Source organism: Hermetia illucens, chromosome 3, assembly GCF_905115235.1.
Source record: "Hermetia illucens chromosome 3, iHerIll2.2.curated.20191125, whole genome shotgun sequence".
Taxonomy (NCBI): Eukaryota; Metazoa; Arthropoda; class Insecta; order Diptera; family Stratiomyidae; genus Hermetia; species Hermetia illucens.
In genome coordinates this window covers 137,927,424-137,945,302 of record NC_051851.1, presented here as the reverse complement: position 1 = coordinate 137,945,302, position 17,879 = coordinate 137,927,424, and the positions used below count along the sequence as shown (strand labels likewise).

Sequence of the window (17,879 nt, the reverse complement as noted above, 5' to 3'; positions counted from 1 at the left end):
AACCAATCTCGCACCTTGTCAAGTAGTGTAGTGCTGATATTGGGGTAGAATTTCGGTTCACAAGAGAAATGTGGTTTCGCAGGATAGTTATATCGTTTTGCCTTCTAACGGTTGTGTGCGGGAAGGAAGCTTGGCAAAAGCCAGGTTGTCATAAAGTGGGAAATACCCGTCGTATTAGCATCCCGGATTGTGTAGAGTTTTCTATAACTACGAATGCCTGTCGAGGATATTGTGAATCTTACGCGGTACCGTCGATACCTTGGGGTTTCATTGCCACTATAAAGAATCCAAAGCCCGTCGTTTCAATCGGGCAGTGCTGTAACATTATGGAATCGGAAGATGTAGGTCTTCTTTTACCTTATTTTCCTAATATATAATTAAATCCAGTCTAATCTTATATTCTCTATCACGAAAGGTGCAAGTACGAGTGTCATGTGTCGACGGAACTAGAGTGCTAACGTTCAAGTCTGCTATAAAGTGTAGCTGCTACCACTGCAAAAAGGACTAAGGATCGCATTCATACTTTGAAATTTAAATAATTCTGTCGACGAACTTAACATTTTTTTAAACAATTGTAGATAAAACTATTTTTGGCACACCCGTATATGAATATTGTATCTAAGAATGAAAGAAACTTGTTTTAGTATTTATAATATGAAACGGGAATAAATGTAGCACCACGAAAGTATTTTTTCAAGTAATCGATAAAATATGAGTTTTATTTAGTGGGCCTTATAGATACGCCTTAGTTATTGTCATTTTAGGTCACCACAACATATGGCACCCATGAAATCTGTAATATCAGTTTTAAATTATATTATTCCCGAGTCACTAAATACCTCTTTTTCTTCAGCCTTTGCTCCGTATGGTAGACGGGTTTACTCGTCTAGATCTGTTGGCACGTATAGATCTTTTTCGTTAATTATCTTGATCATAAGATTGATCAGTGTGAACTATAACTGGGTATTTATTTAGTATATCAAGCCATAATTGACTCGAATAGCCTTTGAGTCGTTTTTAATCGACTTAGATACTGAGCCTGATTTTAACCAGGAACTTGCAATATCGAATTGTAAATCACCTAGCCATCGCAGAAATCTTCATTTCTGTTGTGCCGAACTGTGAAGAGGTGTCTTTTGTTACCCAAAAATGTAAATAACGTTCTAATAGATTTTCGATTTAAAGCGTTAGTTACTCTGAGTTAACCTCTGTCAAATACGGCCACAAACCCTTTGAGAAAGGGGGAGGGACGAATCACTATACTCTGAATGACCGTATAACTTCCAGTCGTTTCAGATATTAGGTGGGGTCTTCAATGCTATGTCCTGTCCTGAAAGGTGGGGATTACGAATTCAATCCTACTATTCACTCTTTGTCGTAAAAGGCCACTAAAGAGTTTGGAAATCTATGGGCTAGCAACGTGCTGTTTTTATCCGTACCTTGGATATGGATAGACATTCCAGTAACGACGTTTAGCCATCGTATCAGGATACAGGACGGAATTAAGGGCCTCCAGAATACTCCCTTTCTCCAAGTTGAGCGTGAGTTTCAGCGTTACAAGATGGACGTTCAGGGTAAGTGAAGTTAGACGGTAGGGCTCTGGACAGCACTCCTCTCCCTCTTGTGTGAATCCGGTGATGAGTTAACTTTTTAACTTAAATTAATGAGTTAATTAAAAGTTGTCCAGGAGAGGGTTTCTAAGGGGGATATAATGATCATGTCGGGTAAATGCTAAAGCAGGCTCTAACAACATCTGGTTTTGGTGATGATAACGATAATAGTGGTAGATTTGTGGATATCTAAGCCACCTCATCATTAGTGTCACATAATTCGAACACAGAGCTTACTATAAGGTCAGCTGGGCTTAGACTGACCAACAGCGTGTATATGAGCCATCAGATTGCGATCAGCAATAGACTTAGGAGTTGTCTTCTAAATGCGCAGCACAAAGGACGCGTTGACAATGACCTTAAAAGAGGTCATTATTTATTGGTCCCTTGCGTGTTGCGTTCGGCACTTCTTGCAGGGTTGGAGAGCTTCGAGTCCTCATGTTGAACATCGCTTATATGATCCAGCTGTGGCTTGACATTGGCAATCTTAGTGATCAGACGGCAGATCATTGCGCGAAATCCAGGAGGTTGAAGTGTGTGCACCGTGACAAAAGGAAATTGGATTATTGCGTTGGTCAGGGAAGCAGAAGCTGCTGCAGAAAACGATGATTTGAGAAGTGTATACCGCATCACGAAAGAGCTTACATGTAGTAACAGATTTTCAGATGGTCCTGTGAGGGCCAATGATAACGAGCAACTGAAGAAGTGGAAGGAACAATTCCCCACAGCTCATAGTCCTATTATATATAGTGAAGTTTCGCCTCTTGTAGAGGAACTGATTGGTCATCGTAACATGGACAGCTTTTCCAAATAGAAGTGAAATCACCTCGGCTATCAATATATTCAAATGGAGTAAAGCTGCTGGGTTTGCTAGTCTTTCGTAGAGTTATTCAACGCTGCCTCTACAGTTTCTACAGAGTTACAACTTGCAATTATACAGATATCCTGGGAGTTTCCCAGAGAAAGGAAGAAGGAGATCGTCGTTAACTTTTCGAAACATTACACTCGTCTTTCATTTGACAATTGCCATTGCAAAGATAAAATAGTCCTGAAACGCATCAAGGAACGTCTCAAAAGCTTGACCGACAGAGAGCAGCCACATCAACACCATTCGGACCATTTTCGAATAGTGCGCGGAGTTCAGATCTCCACCCTGCCTGCTCCTCATCGATTTCGAGAAAGTTTTCGACAGCGTCGGCAGGGTGTACATCTGGTGCGCTCTAGGTAGGAGGTACATTCCCAAGGAGAAGTAGCTATCATCAGAGTGACATATGATGACGCAAAATATCACTTGCTGCACCGAAGTAAAGTCTCAGAAGAATTTGAGGTTCACAACGGAGTCCGCTACGGTTACAGCTTGCCACCGATATTATTTCTTCTTGTTGTCGGTTCTCCATGTTGCCTTGTTCGGATTACGTGGAGTTACCGTGTTATGTACCTTGATCAAAGGGCTCCGTATTTGGAGTATTGCGAGTATAGCCGGATTGAAAATAAACACCAATAAAACCAAGGTCAGTCAGAATGGTAACGGGACTCTTCCTATCTATATTATTGGGCAGAACATCGAAGGCGTTGATCACGTTGTATATCTTGAACGGGTCATTTTTGCCGGATTGCAGAGAATTCCTTGAACTAAATCTTCCTTGCTCCTCTTTCCTTCCGTTGGTGAAAGGAACTCCTTGACTTGAAAACTCCGTAAGACGCGAGAGTAGGAGGGCTAGCCTGATATAATGTGGCAAATGGTTCCAGGTTAGTTCTCATTATGAATTGCGTCAGCTATTCTTAGCTACTGGATTCATAGAAAGGAAAGATAAAATCAGCCACTGTACTCCATGTCTCCATGCTGGGAGAAAGTAAGAGATTTTTGGAATGTGCACACGCTACTCAACAACGGTATCGAGGTCTACCAGAATGCTCGCTTTCCTCAACTCGAACGAGAATTCGAGCGATATAAGCTAGACATTCTGGGTCTAAGTGAAGTCAGATAGTGGATTTCTGGGGAGTACACCACTACACTTACGGCACTGTGTGCTTGTACTCTGGAAAGTTAAGTATGTTTCTAATAGGATCTTGACTGCATGTTAAGGAGCGCTACAATTGTATAGTCCCATATCCCAAAAAACGTAAGACCTTGTTGACCACGAAATCGGGCAAACTTGAGGAGCTGAGAACTCTGTTGTTGGCAGCAAGCAGGACCAGTGGGTGGAGTTTAGATCACCGCCTGCTCTTCCTCGATTTCTAGGAAGCTTTCCTCAACGTGAACAGGTAGTGTATTTCAAATGTTCTACGCAGATGAGGCATTCCAAAGAAACTAATAATTGGTATCAGACCGAAAAACTAACAGCTCTTGTCATATGACAGCGCAAAATGTCACGTACTGCATCTGCTGGAGTCCCGCAGAGTTGCATTATGTCACCGATAATTTTTTGATCGTTGACGATGACGTTCTTCATTTTGACCTAGCTGAAGGCAGGGTCGTAAAGAAGAAAATCAGGAACGGCGGAAAAATGATTTGGGCCGGTCAAAATCAAATTAATAATCTGACTGTAAGTTTTTTCATTCCGGGGATCGAGAAAGTTCCCCTTTCTCCCACTTCTCGGCAGGCCTAGCTAGAGGACATGGAGGGTTCAATAGACTGTGTAATCTTTACTCAAATACTTGATTGCTCCTTCACTTAGTTTTCACCTTGGACAAATGGCTCTAGTTTTAGAAAAGGAGGCAAACAGGGCCAGATTGAATATAAACATCGACCAAGCCAAGGTTCTCAGCCTGATTACCATTAAATTGCAGCTCTTTGCACCAGAATTATCTCTGTAACTAACGAAGAACTTTGTCGGCATACGGGCCAGCTACCCGTGGTTGTTTTAGTCCGGGAACTGAAGTGACAGTGTACAAGTCACATATTAACGAAGAGCGACAACTCCATTGCGAGATGGCTAATGAGTGGGTCGCCCTAGAACTACGCGTCGTAGATTGCAAGCTTCTCGGGAAATCGTCAAGGAGTCGAAATACATTGCCAGAATTCAACAGCGACGGCGCATTGGTGTTGGTTTGGGTACTATGCCCCCAACTATGGCAACGATATATACGTCGATTGCATCCGGACCAAGTCTTTGACAGAGAAAAGTGGTGAGTACGATCTAAATTAGCCAACGTTATTATGAGACGGGTCAAAGGAAATAAAAGGTACCATTGACCGAATTGATGGTTGACTTTATTCTATTTTGGAAGCCGTTTTTTTTATTTCTGTGGTGTACGTACACCCACCACACCAGCAAGTTTTTTAACTGCATAAATATGCATATTGTTTTTTAGTGGAACTACCAACCACCATAACTGTATACGATGTAGTATGACTACCTCATAACAAGTTTTACTCAAAAGTGTAAAATTTAGTTCCTAGGAGGAAGCTCATTTTGCAAATTCAAGAGATTTTTCGTAAAGGATGCCGGATCACTTTCCTTTATCAATTGAAAACAGACATTTGAACAGAAAATTTTATTTATTGGAAATCAATAGATTTTCACATAAATACTTTAGAAAACATTGAAGCACAGAATATTAGGACTCGAACTTTGTCGTAATATAAAAGCAAAATAAATTATCCTCTGAAGACAATGTAGGTCACCTTACAATTTACTTTTAGGTGCTTCACCATGCCGCAACAGAAGAGCGTGCATTGAGTCCAAAGCCTCCTTCATCGCACACTTAAATGCTGCTGTACTAGTTTCGTTATTATCCTTCCACGAAGAAATCGCAAACAGCATATCATTGTCACGTGGATTATAACAGCATCCATAGCCATTATCGACCAATGGGCCGTAACACATAAAAGCTAAATATTTAGACGCCACTTGACTTGTTGACATCCTAAAATGTGCACTTCTTTTGAAAGCAGGAGTATTGTACAGGTCCGGAATAGGTAACCCATTCTCGATAGCCATAAGCTTCAGGCCAAGAAGGTGACGGTCTACACCTTTTCCTTGAAGAGCCATCAGAGTGTAGTCACGATGCGCTTTGACGGCGTTTTTCAACCGTTCAACACGCTGCTCCTCGGAACATTCGGTGAGCATGGAGCATGCGAAGCATACTGATTCTACTGAACAGGATCGAATAGTCTCAGTACGTCCGCCGGGGTACATACGAAGGTGAGCCGATTCGTACTGAGCGCCAGGAACTTTGTGCAGTCTGGAATGATAATTACAGTGAGGATGCGAATTGTTTCTAAGGTTAAAGATTTACTTGAAAAATGCGTATTGCATAGCCATTTGAATGTAGCTGTCAGGACTCAACTTTTGCGATTTGATAAACTCTTTGCCATAACATTGATAGTGTAGAACTTCCATTTCAAGATTATCGCCCAATTTTTGTACACGCTTGGATGCTTCGTCGATGAAACACTTTACCTTATCGTTAACTTTGAACGGAAGTCTAGATCCGGTGTGGTACTTGTCATCAATTATTTCACATTTACCCATTTTTTCGCTAAAAATTAAAGTAATTAATAATTCATAGCAAGGACAAGTTATGCGTTTTTTTTCTTTTGTTTTCATACCAACAGTTTAAAATATAATCAGTCATGATGGCAATGGGTTGTCCTTCAGCTGGCGAATGCTCGTAGCACAAACCATTCACTCCATTCCGATTAATAACAATCTGAAATCAAAATTTATTATCCTTCGTCGAATTCAACTTTATCTAAAGATTACTTGGATCGTTTTGTCCATCCATCGGTTCCCAGAATTCTGGTTGGGACCACCACCATGAATAAGTTGATCACTTGTAACGATCTTATCGTTTTCCCCGTGATGGATGGGTACTTCTTGATCCAAACAGACGACAAATAGAGCCCTGTGGATGGATTCAAGCGATCTTTTATTTTCGAAATCCTCTTTGAGCTCTTGATAGGCCAAACTCCAATCGTCGCGATGGTCCGTAGTTAAAATTCCAACAGGTGGTGCTGGTGGCTCCTTAGATTCTATAATATTTTTGAAGATATTCGCAAATAGGCCAGGGTGCAAAATTTCACCAGTTTGTGTATAGGCCGGGATTTCGAAGAACTGAAATTAATTGTACATTTTGAAAAGTAATTAGCTCAAAAGGGAGCAGCCAGACTGAGTCTAACTCAGTAAAATGGGCAGACTATGAAATTTTTCAACCCAAAGTTTTTACATTAAGGTAAGAAATAGCAAGAATCATACTCACGTGATTTTTATGCACTACAACGATATGCTTCGAATTCGGGTTGTATTTATGCTGATCCGTGCCTAAATGGGGAACTCGAGATGTCCCAAATATCTTCTTGTATTGTGACATATCGAGTTCTGCTTTTCCCATCTTTTCCACAGGGAGCTTGTCATTGTCAATTAAATTTTTATAAGACAGAGCAGCATGGGTTACTTGTGCGGCATATTGTATATATTCCTCATCTGAGTTGAACTTCCGTGTGGGGAAGGCCATTCCAGGACTAGAAAATACAGTTACAGGATCTCTGTAACTTAAGTAGGCAGTTTTGAGCCATCTCGATGCTAGCCAGTTGAGTTCCTTCTTTGCGGTCGCTTCAAGTAATCGTTGCAATTTTGCTCCCTCGCCGGATTCAAATTCTTTGACCTTCTTTTCGGTTTCAAGATACTCGTTATCGGTTAAATGAACTACAGCCGTCTTCAAGAACTTTTGTAGCGTTTCCTGAAGCGGTTGAACCGGGAATCGCGGTAAATTTTGCAGATTTGGCTCGCTACCCTCCGCTGTTTGCGAACTTTGTGAAAAGTGCATTCGTTGAGCATTGCATAAGTTTGTTGTTGTGGGTACCGAGGTTTTTAGAATGTTCCTTGGAATAAACGTATCGAGGGACGTTATTCGAGATATTGAAGTGGCATTGGAATTCTGTAAATACAGAACAATTTAATTATAATGAAAATTCGAAACTAAGAAATTTTACGCTTAAAATAGAAGCCGTGTTGTTATCTGTCTGGAGTTGCCTAGATTTTCTCTCGAATCGCGAAAAAAATATGCAAAATAAAGCAAGTTTTCTACGACCTTTTCTTTTATACTAATTTAAATCCGGCAATATCGAAATGTAGGTAAACCGCGGTCTGCATCGATCAAAACCAGTTTTCAAGCAAACTACATTCTGTTGGGGTGACATGTACATAAGTTGGACTTGATCTCGCTACACATAAGGTGAAAGTCCATTCCGTAAACGTAGGCATTGCAAAGCAAAGATAACAATCGTTCACGATAGAACAATATTTCGTCTTATTGTTGTTGACAGAAGAGAATTAAATTGCAGTACTTACAAGAGTCTTGATAACATTTCGCGATAGCAACTGCATATCCAAATCACTTTGAGCTCCCAAGTCGTTAGGTTTCCTGTTAAATAAGAAACAAATTTCAATAAGATATCACTAGTATTTACACACATTATCTGATATATTCACCTTTCAACTGCAAGCATAATATGAAAACGTATCTCTCTCACAACAGCGACTAAAGGCCGACTTTTCAATTAAATTGAAACAATCTTAAGATAATTGAGGAGTACGTACGAATGGAGTGTGTTCCAGTCTAAGTGACGTTAAAATTTCTGAGCGACTGGCAGAGACTCATATGCCGGAACACCAACATGTAGATTGAACTAACTATACTCACTGAATGCTTAGGAGATTCGAGTTCAATACTTTCCAATCTATGGAAAAGCAGAGTCGAGAGTATCTGAGAGACACTGATAAAGGTTGAATAGGCACAGAGTTGAGTATGAGTACTCGCATATCTTGTGGACTTTTACTTTCGTTTTCTGTAGTTGCCAAAGATTGTTGATAGTGCGAAACAACAAAATCGCATTGTGATAACGAGTTTGTTTATAGCAGGTTCACGAGAAAAATATGGGAATGCCGGTTGTTGTGAGTGGCAGCACTCATTTTTTGTTCACCTTGAATATGAAGCCGGTTACAAGAATGTGACCGAAGAGTAGTGCTGCACAGTTAAGTTTATGGTTTTTATTGACTAGAGCTTAGCAATTTCCAATGTAGCAGCCAATTATAACTTGTTTTCGTAGGTTACCTCCGCAAAATACAATGCTAAATGCAGCATGACAGAAAGAAGGTAGGGGACGTATAAGTTTAATTCCATAATTAATATTGCTTTTTAAGGAACGTATTTATTTTGGCGTCCAACAAAGCACCTCCTTAATTCTGCATTGTAAACAAAAAGTCCCATCAAAGTCTACGATTAGACGAACATTTTTTTTTTAATTCATGGAATTCCTTTTTTTCTCACAATGAAATAGGAAACAGAACTATGTAGTAATACACAATAAGGGAGAAATGGCAATAAAATGATAAAACTCTAAAAAAATAATTTTGTTTATATTTATAGATTTAGAGGAGAACGCTCGCTTCAAGTGAAACTAAATGAAATAGGAAAAGAGCGCGGTACTATCTGAAAATGTCTAAGTTCCAGTGTACTTAGAAAGGGATCAAAATAAAACAAATCGGGAAACAGGAAGCTGGTCGCTTCAAGTATGAACACTATCGGTGCACCATAGTTCTATTTGGTGGTTTCCATTTGGTAGTTAAAAATTCAAGTGTGTGCTATTTTCCAAGATCCTCTTTGTTCTGCAAAGTACAGTACCGATAATAGTCCACATACCAACTACATGTGTATCTGCAATGTTTTTAGCGATTAAATCAAAGTTCAAAGTTTTCTATTAAGTTTACCCCTCGAGTTGGGGCTTAAGAATACACTCAGTCTTCCGTGCTTGTCGCAAGAGGCGACTGAAAGGGGTAGAAATTTGTGAGCTAGCAACTTGCAAATTTTTTAAAGTTGATTGCTGCCGAAACGTTAACAACGCTTAGGATAGGGACTCACGCCGAAGACCTTTGGCTATCGAAAACGGACTATGATTTGTTTCTGGAATGTGCGCAAATTCCTCGACAACGGTGGTGAGGATTCTCAGATTGCTCGCTTTCTCCAATTCGAGCGGGCCGATATAAGCTGGGCCTGAACGATATAAGATAGTGAGATTGAGGAGAGTATTCTTCTCCTTCTTGCGGCTTTGAAAAGCTAAGAATCCGGTGTTGGGTTGTTATCGCAAAGCACATTTCTGATAGAATTTTGACTGCAAGATTCCAATCCAAGTTAAGGAGCATCACAATGTTACAGTGCTATACACTAAGGAGACTTTTGATATAATGGAGAAAGATGCTTTCTACGAGCAATAATCCGCAGTTCAGAAAAAGCTTCCTATATGTGACATTGCGATTGTGATGAGTGATTTGAATGCCAAGATGGGCTCTAATAACACCTTGCTTGGGCGTGTGATAGGGAAGCACGGTCTTAGCGACCGTACGACCGACCGATGGGAGGTTTGTGGATATCTGTAGATTCCTCTGCTTCGTCATTGGTGGTACACTATTCGAGCACAGAGCCTGCTATAAGGTCAGTTGAGTTTCAATTGATCGTCACCATGCGAGCAATCAGATCGACCACTTTGCGATCACCACTAGCACAAGAGAAGCGATGACATTAGCCTAGAAAGGGAGCACCATCTGATGGTCGTTTACGTTCGCTTGCGGATCGCGTCCGCCACTTCTTGCAGGGTTGGAGAGTTGCGACCTCCCAAGTTCAACATCGACAGTTTGTTTGATCCAGCTGTCGCCCGACAGCGGGAGAACTATTTTACTGATCGGACAGCAGTGATAGCCCCACCTGAGAATATCAACAAACACTGAGCAATAATCAAAAACGCTCTTTTCTCGCAACGTAGGTCGTCAGCCATGTCCCGAGGGGTGTCATAAGATTTGACTAACTGCGAAATCATGAAAGCGGATCGATGAACGAAAAGAGTCGAAGGTTCTAATAACCGCTGCGAGTGATAGTGGGCGTGACGCGCTTGAACTCCGATACCGGGTGAAATCCCGAGAAGTTTAGCATAGTATACGCCGTGGCAAAGGGGAATTTATTTTTTCACTGGCCAGAGAAGCCGAAGATGCTCCATCACGAAAATCTTTCGATCTTTCAGTTGAGCACTGTTCTTAACCGTATCGCATACGGTGAGGTTCCATTTCTTGTGGATGAAATGGCTAGTCACCGTAATATACGCATACGGACTGTTCCTCCAAGCAGTAGAGAAATCATTTCGACTATCAATGCGTTCAAACAGAGTAAAGCTGCTGAGCTTGCTAGTCTCCCCGCAGAGTTATTTATCGCTGAACCTGTCGGTATGGCAGATTTGCTGCTTCCATTCGTAAGCAAATCTTGCGAATCCGGAATCTTTCCCAGGGAGTGGATCCCAAAGAAGAGAACCCGTTTTGAGGGTGCAATTGGAGGAGTATCTGCACGCATCAAAGAGCATCTAAAAAGCTTGATCGACAGAGGGCAGGCTGGTTTCTGCTCGGAATCCTCCTGCATTGACCACATCCACACCCTGTGGATCACTTTGGAATATTCCGCGGAGCTTGGATCTTCACTACACCGGTTCCTTATCGATTTCGAGAAAGCTTTCGATAGCACCGAGGTAAAATCTCAAAGGAATTCCCAAAGTGGAGTCCGCCATGGTTGCATTGTGTCATTGTTACTATTTGCTCTTGTTTTCGGTGACGTTCTTCATGTTTCCTTGACATATTTTCTCGAACACCTTTACTACGCTGATGACGTCGGTTTGCTTTCTCGCCGAATCATGGATGTTGGTGTAGGTGTGGTTGCCGCGCTATACAAACGGGGTAAATGGTAATCATTTATAAAAGGGATAACTCAAGTTGAAGGAGCTTGAAGAAGAATCTATTGTAAGTTTGAGAAAAACCAATGGCGATACTGAAACCATCGCAATACGATTACTATTGAATCTAGTACAAAAGTTGTTGCCTGTCGGAAAGTTCGCATTGGAGGTAACCAAGCCGTAAATTTACAGTATGTTTGCGTGAAATAACTTTGAACGTGTTTTTCTCGAAATTTGATTTTCCAAACATGATAGAGGAAATTATATTGAACCAATTCGTTTCCACCACAACTCATTAAACCATTGATCTGGTGTTTGAAAGCGCACTCAAAGTAATCCCCGCTTGTCGTAAAAGGCGATCAAAAGTGATACATATCAATTTTCGAAACTTTCTTCCCACTAAAACGTCAATATCCCTTCAGATAGGGTTTTGATCCTTGTGACCTTTACTCATCAAAAACGATTTTTGATTGGTTGCTTGAATCTCCGCACGCTTCTCGACAATAGTATCGCTTTTCCCTATCAGGAATTCATAAAATAATAAAACAATCCTCAGAAACTGTGTCTGTATCTGAGGTGATGGCACCACATTCTATTTTCCTGAGGTTTTTCAATGTAACATATCGAGTAATTAAAAAAGCTTAACGTTAAAGATATTTTTGCCATTTCTAGAACGGAATTTAAACAATGAAACCAATTTAATTCTTCAATTAATACAATAAACAAGAATAAAGCCTGCTCGTTTCAGGCAATGAATATTCACTATCAGCTTTTGGATGGGTCAGTAGAAAAAAAAAACTGTTCTGGCAAAAAATATGAAAGGGCCCTTATTATTTTGGAAAATGTGCTTGAAAAAGGATCTAAATCTTTTCGGTGGTGAAACGAAAGCTAATCATATAGCTCCTGATAGGATAATATTTTTACACTGCAGAAAAACCAAGAATTTAATGATGAAGGCAATTCAATATGATGGAGCTAACATCAAGGTTCGGGGATTATTTCCTTGCCATGGGGTCTGTTCATTCTTAGTGTCAATAGAAGGTGCCATTATTAAGAATAGATGAAAATAGAGATAAGTACGTCTAATTTAATTAATTAAAAATCGCAATGTTGCCTATGCTTTTCATCCCAGGACAGTTAATTGGGTATTCATGAGTAACAACGACTCTAAGTACACGCAACGTTGGTTAACAACTGGTTTTTGGAAAAAAATGCAGAATGTCTTGACTGGCCACTTCAAAGTTTAGACCTAGATTCGAATAGAAATTTCTAGAAAGATAATAAGGTAAAAATTGGATGCAAAAAATTTAAAAACTTTTAGGTAAGGATGCACTCAGCATGGAGCTTGAATTCTTTAATCAAATTTAAAAAATTAATAGAGAGTTGACCACATCGCTGTAAAGCTGTTATAAAAAAAATAGTTTTCCTACTAAATATTAGAAAGGTAGGTTATCATGAATCACATTTTATTAAGATTCATTCCAAAATTTTGTTTTTTTTTTCACAGGAAGTGCTGCTGCCTTATTTTGATTTTTTTTTTTTTTAAAAAGTAACGTGACACTATTTACTATTTCCACAATTTTTTGCTTGCATAGTTTCCTCTCCTAGTGATGAATTTGTATACACAACAATGTCAATCATGCTTTCGTCCCAACTACGTAATATAGCCGTAAGTTCTGTAACAAACCAATAAAGCAAATTCTTCAAAATTAATACAGAATAGAGCAAAATATTTAGATAGACATTTTGTTAAAAAAAACCATCCACCACCTTCCGCATCTCTACGAGCTTGAAGTCTGTGGCATTAAGCGTCGATGGTTTCACGGCAAGTATGGAGCGGCATTGCTTGCGCAACCTTCACTACACTCGCCTTAAAACTAATCAAAGTTGCATGTCGACGTGCGCAGCCATGTCCTCAAGCTTGTTTCACAGTATCAACACAGTATCAGTATCTATCGGACTTAAATCAGGACAACCAGAGGTCCATTCATTTGCGGAGATGAAATCGGGAACATCCTCTGTCAGCCTTTGTTGGGTTCGCCTGCTTTTGTGCGCCGGCGCTGACTCTCGCTTGAAGTATCAATTCCGCCCAACGAATAAGGTATCGTCCAGGGTTTCAACAACCTCTTCTCCTATGGTGAAATTCGTTTTTACGCCAGCTTTACAGAAGTGAATATCGGTAACCCCAACAGACCATTACACTAGTGGGCTGGTGACCACGCTGGACTCGCGGCATTTTCTCCTTTGCATTTCTTCCAGGCGTAAGTCAACAAATTGCTAACGCATCGCTTGTACGCGCCAAGCTGAAGATTTTCGTGTAAAATATGAAGGATACTACGCGTAGATATGCTCTTTTCGTGTGCTAGCTGCTTCCGGGGATGTAGCATAATTTTTGGGTGTTGTACACAGGGCAGATACCATGTCAACGTCTTCCACATCAGCTGTTTCTCTGTATGCCGCTAATGTACGAATCGTTCGGTCACTGGTAATTTCTTTAGCAACTTACAGATTTCTTTTGGGCGCGAATCACACGTATGTAATGCAATAATCGTTATTTTCTTTCGATTTCCGAAATTCATCGTGACGGATCGAACGAACTACTGGCTCGTGGAACTTGAGTCTAGGCTAACGGTAGGAGAGGTTGTTTCGCAGTATTACCATCTTCTGCGACCTATAATTTATCTCGACATGAACAGACTCACTCCAGGCAAATCAGGAACAGATCAGATTTTCTCTCTGCGGCAAGCGATGGAAAAACTGGATGAACACCAGTTGCACCATCTATTCATCGACTATGATAACATAGCCAGGTAAAACGAGGTGTACACGGCCATAAGAGAATTCCGTATCCCGACGAGATTGATAAGACTGACTAGGCTAACCCTGACCAATGTACGAGGCCAGATAAAGGCAGCAGGATCACTCTCAAGACCATTCGACATCAACAACGGTCTACGACAAGCGGATACCCTATCATGCATCCTCTTTAACTTGGCCCTCGAGAAAGTGATCCACCCAATTACTGGCATATGCTAACGATATTGACATCATGGGAAAAACGACCCGAGACGTACAAATTGCCTTCATCAAAGTCGAGCTGGCGGGCGAGATCTTAGGCTGCACATCAATGAAGGCAAGACAAAAGACAGAAAGATAGGAGACTACAACTTTAAGACCGTTAATTGAAATAATAAAACTTGTTGTTTCTTTTTCGTTGGTGTGGGTATTTATTCTTGCAAATACCCACACCAACGAAAAAGAAACAACAAGTTTTATTATTTCAATTAATTAATCGTTGGAAACACCGCATAATTTCACTCTGTTTAAGACCGTTGATAATTTATCCTATCTAGGGTCGAAAATCACAACCGATAACAGCTACGATTATGAAATCCGCGCCTGATTTTAACCAGGGACTTGCAATATCGGATTGTATAATCAGCTTGTTGACAATATTCCTCTCGGTACTTTTCAATTGAACCCTACCGATCGCAAAAATCCTCATTTTTGTTGTGGCGAACTGTGAAGAGATGTCTTTTGTTACCCAAAAATGTAAATAAGGTTCTAATAGATTTTCGATTAGTTAGTTGATACATCGATCGGAAGGTCGCCTATTGCCGAGGGCTACTTTATCTAGATTGTGATGTCATGCGAAGTGATTTAAAGACATAGTTCACCATTGGTTCAAAGTACCAATCTAAGATACTCAAGCCTTCTGTTATGGGCAGTCCCTGCCATTGATATTGATTGTACTGGTATCAACGAGATCGGTCATAAGAAATTCTGCTTTCTTTGCGCGAGTTGCTCAGGATCACCTTTATCATATGAAAAAAACTATCATTTGTAGTAAACCACAGTGTGGACTGCTGGGCACTGGATGTCCTACGTAACAGTATCCATAGCGAGAACGAAATAAGACTAACGAGATGATGAAGAATACTATACCCTGAGTTAAAATCCGTCAAATATGGCCACAAACCCTTTGAGAAGGGGAAGGGAAGAATCACTGTAGTCTGAATGACCGTGTAACGTCCAGGCGTGTCACGGATTAGGTGGTAGTATTCATGATTAATTTATTATATCTTCACACCACTGAGATAGTGACTGTCCTGTAAGGTGAATTAAGAACTATTTACTCGTTGTCGTAAAAGACCACTAAAGTGGATGGAAATCTGTGGGCTAGCAACCTGCTGTTTTACGCGTGCCTTGGATATGGACAGGCATACCACTAACGACGTTTAGCCATCGTATCAGGACGCGCACGGTTGTTGTCAGCTAACAGAGCCTATTTCAGCTGACAAAAACTGTTCCGTTCGAAACGTTTCACCATAGGATCAAAGGTCTTACTGTACAAGACAATGAACTTGCCAGTTCTCATATATTCCTGGGAAACTTGGGTTCTTAGCAAGAAGGATTGCGAACTCTTGGCCGCGTTCGAGAAAAGAATCTTCTGAAGAATTTTTGGCCCCCTACGTGAGGATGGACGATTCCGTAGCCTACACAATGGCGATATCTATGAGCGATGCCATGACCGTCCGGTTGTGGATAAAATCCGGCTCAATAGGTTACGGTGGGCACCCGCCTTAATCCGTATGGATAAGGATGATCAAGCCCGGAAAGTCTATAAGGGCAATATCTATGGTAGAAAAAGAAGACGAGGCAAACCCTGCCTGAGATGGAGCGATGACGTAGGTCAGGACGCCAGACATTTTTTAGGGATATCGAATTGGTGGATATCGGCGCAAAACCGGAATGTCTGGAGTTCCTTATTAACGCAGGCCTAGACGGGATACCGGTTGTTGCGCCGTTGATGATGAACGGACTGGCAGAACTAATACTACGTATATTATTTTCAGTCCTGTTCGTCTTATCTGTTCCCTGCTTTGCGCAGTATAGGGTTTTTTTTTCACATTTTTCACACTTAATGTTGTGCAAATAGTATGTCTACAGCAGCAGGGCAGTACAAAGGCGACCAGTTACCCATGATGAACCGAAAATTAGATGCTAATCTAATTACTCCTTCTAAGCGGCAATTACTATCAACGAATATGGTTCGAAAAGCAAGTAAGAATCACAGTCCTCGCTCTCCAAACTCACCTCCGCTTAGCTCCTTGGATATGCAATCAACATTTTCTTTTTTTCCTGTTCCTCTCCAACAAAGTAGATACTCTTGACCGATTAATTAATATAATGTACCGATTCCCACTTAATTAAGCTCTATTCATTCATAGGACCCAACAGCTAGAGTATCCAACACAGCACAGAAGAAAGTATTCATACGATCCAGCAACTAGTGTGCCCAGTACCTAATGTGTCAGGCACAAAGGAATTGCTCTATACATTTACTATGAGAGTATTCATATGATCCAGCAGCAGACGTTCCGTCCCCAGTGTGAAGCGTGCCAGAAACAGCACGGTAAAAGCCAAGTACCCTCGTTTCCCGGTTTAAATTTGAATGATGGAAGAAAATTGTCTTTTGTGTCTGACACGTTTCGTACTGGAGGGGTTTGCTGCTGGATCGTATGAATAAAGCTTAATTGGCTGCAAGGTACCGATTCTAACTGAATTAGATTTGTGATAATATTCTCCGTAGGGGCCAAACAAACTAAAAATTCCTTGATTTTCAAACAAATAAGAATTCAGAACTCGATTTGCTTCAGTACTATAAGTTCGCACTATATATTTGTCAGAATAAGGTACTAAAAGAAAAAAGCCTCACAACTTTCTCCCGGATCTGGGCACATTTGTGGCTTTCACTTACATCATATGAGCACGACCAAACTATGTAGGCGTATGGCCAAACTAAGCGGAGCACAATATAACCGAAAAGAACCAGTAGACAGTCGTCAATTACCTCGGCATCCTTGTACCAAAGGGTTAATTTATGTATATTGAATATTTCCGGCCAACAGTTTGAGGGCCTCAGGATCTTCAACCTGAGCGTTTTGTCAGTTTCAAATACATTTCATAACATAACCTACCGGCGTCAGACGAGTGTTTATTCTCTACCTCCGAATCAGGGCCGTTAGTCATCATTTTCAATCGGTAAGTCCCCAAATATTTTACTCAAGCACAACAAAACGAATTTTTGCATAATCGCCATTAAAACCTTACCTTGCACCGAACGCCCTTTGAATGACTTCTTGCGTCTAAAATGTGTTAAAAGTTCTCGGGAAGCGTTTTCTCTCTTTGCCACTAGTTACAGAATGCACAGGAACTGAAGGGAATTTACCAAGGTTCCAAAATGAAGTTCAGTCACTCCAAATTTAAACGATTCACGTAAATTTGTGTGACTTTGTTGCTTTACTCGATGGCTGGCGACAAGCTTTTTGACAGCTCACGCTATTGCACTGATGAACGATGGGAACGACTACTGCGACCGGCCGGCTTTCGACACAAAGTTGCATTCCGGTGGCGGCAAAATGCAGATAAAAATAAATTTCGAATGAGAGAGGGAAATGGTGTCAATAGAATTACAAGGTAAAGGTGAAAAGTTCGATTTGAAGGTGAAAATTGGTTTCCCTTTATCTTTCAAACTAAACGGAAACTTTTGG

The 17,879-nt window shown here is 40.7% G+C and overlaps 3 protein-coding genes across 5 annotated transcripts in view; 2 read left to right on the top strand and 1 right to left on the bottom strand.

Annotated features, from left to right (window-relative positions):
- The first annotated feature begins 6 nt into the window (after nt 1–6).
- Nucleotides 7–672, top strand: LOC119653034 (thyrostimulin alpha-2 subunit). Its single transcript, XM_038057481.1, has 2 exons — nt 7–341; nt 416–672. The coding sequence occupies exons 1-2, from the start codon at nt 69–71 to the stop codon at nt 506–508; spliced, it is 366 nt and encodes a 121-aa protein (XP_037913409.1). The 5' UTR covers nt 7–68; the 3' UTR covers nt 509–672.
- Nucleotides 673–5,097: 4,425 nt separating this feature from the next.
- On the bottom strand, nt 5,098–17,691 carry LOC119650707 (carnitine O-acetyltransferase-like). Of its 3 annotated transcripts, XM_038053709.1 has the most exons (8): nt 8,156–8,262; nt 8,048–8,096; nt 7,907–7,979; nt 6,816–7,493; nt 6,320–6,670; nt 6,166–6,266; nt 5,853–6,095; nt 5,098–5,798 (listed from the first exon to the last, which is right to left on the bottom strand). In XM_038053709.1, the coding sequence occupies exons 2-8, from the start codon at nt 8,062–8,064 to the stop codon at nt 5,240–5,242; spliced, it is 2,022 nt and encodes a 673-aa protein (XP_037909637.1). In that variant the 5' UTR covers nt 8,065–8,096; nt 8,156–8,262; the 3' UTR covers nt 5,098–5,239. The 3 variants fall into 3 exon arrangements, with proteins under 3 accessions (XP_037909637.1, XP_037909638.1, XP_037909639.1); XM_038053710.1 differs by lacking the exons at nt 8,048–8,096; nt 8,156–8,262 and adding an exon at nt 17,440–17,691; XM_038053711.1 differs by lacking the exons at nt 8,048–8,096; nt 8,156–8,262 and adding an exon at nt 17,529–17,691.
- The window catches only part of LOC119650708 (peroxiredoxin-6), a 35,347-nt gene continuing 34,765 nt past the window's right edge, over nt 17,298–17,879 (top strand). The window contains exon 1 of the mRNA XM_038053714.1: nt 17,298–17,370. The gene's annotated coding sequence lies outside the window, so the exon portion shown is untranslated. The remainder of the gene's footprint in view (nt 17,371–17,879) is intronic.

What these genes read in the sequence shown, in the direction of transcription:
- LOC119650707 (XM_038053709.1), bottom strand. An exon ending in GATTATATTTTAAACTGTTG is followed by an intron (nt 6,096 to 6,165) that starts GTATGAAAACAA and finishes TTTAATTTTTAG; the next exon opens with CGAAAAAATGGGTAAATGTG. An exon ending in ATGCAATACGCATTTTTCAA is followed by an intron (nt 5,799 to 5,852) that starts GTAAATCTTTAA and finishes TTATCATTCCAG; the next exon opens with ACTGCACAAAGTTCCTGGCG.
- LOC119653034 (XM_038057481.1), top strand. Translation starts at nt 69, where the DNA reads ATGTGGTTTCGCAGGATAGTTATATCGTTTTGCCTTCTAACGGTTGTG. An exon ending in ACATTATGGAATCGGAAGAT is followed by an intron (nt 342 to 415) that starts GTAGGTCTTCTT and finishes CTATCACGAAAG; the next exon opens with GTGCAAGTACGAGTGTCATG.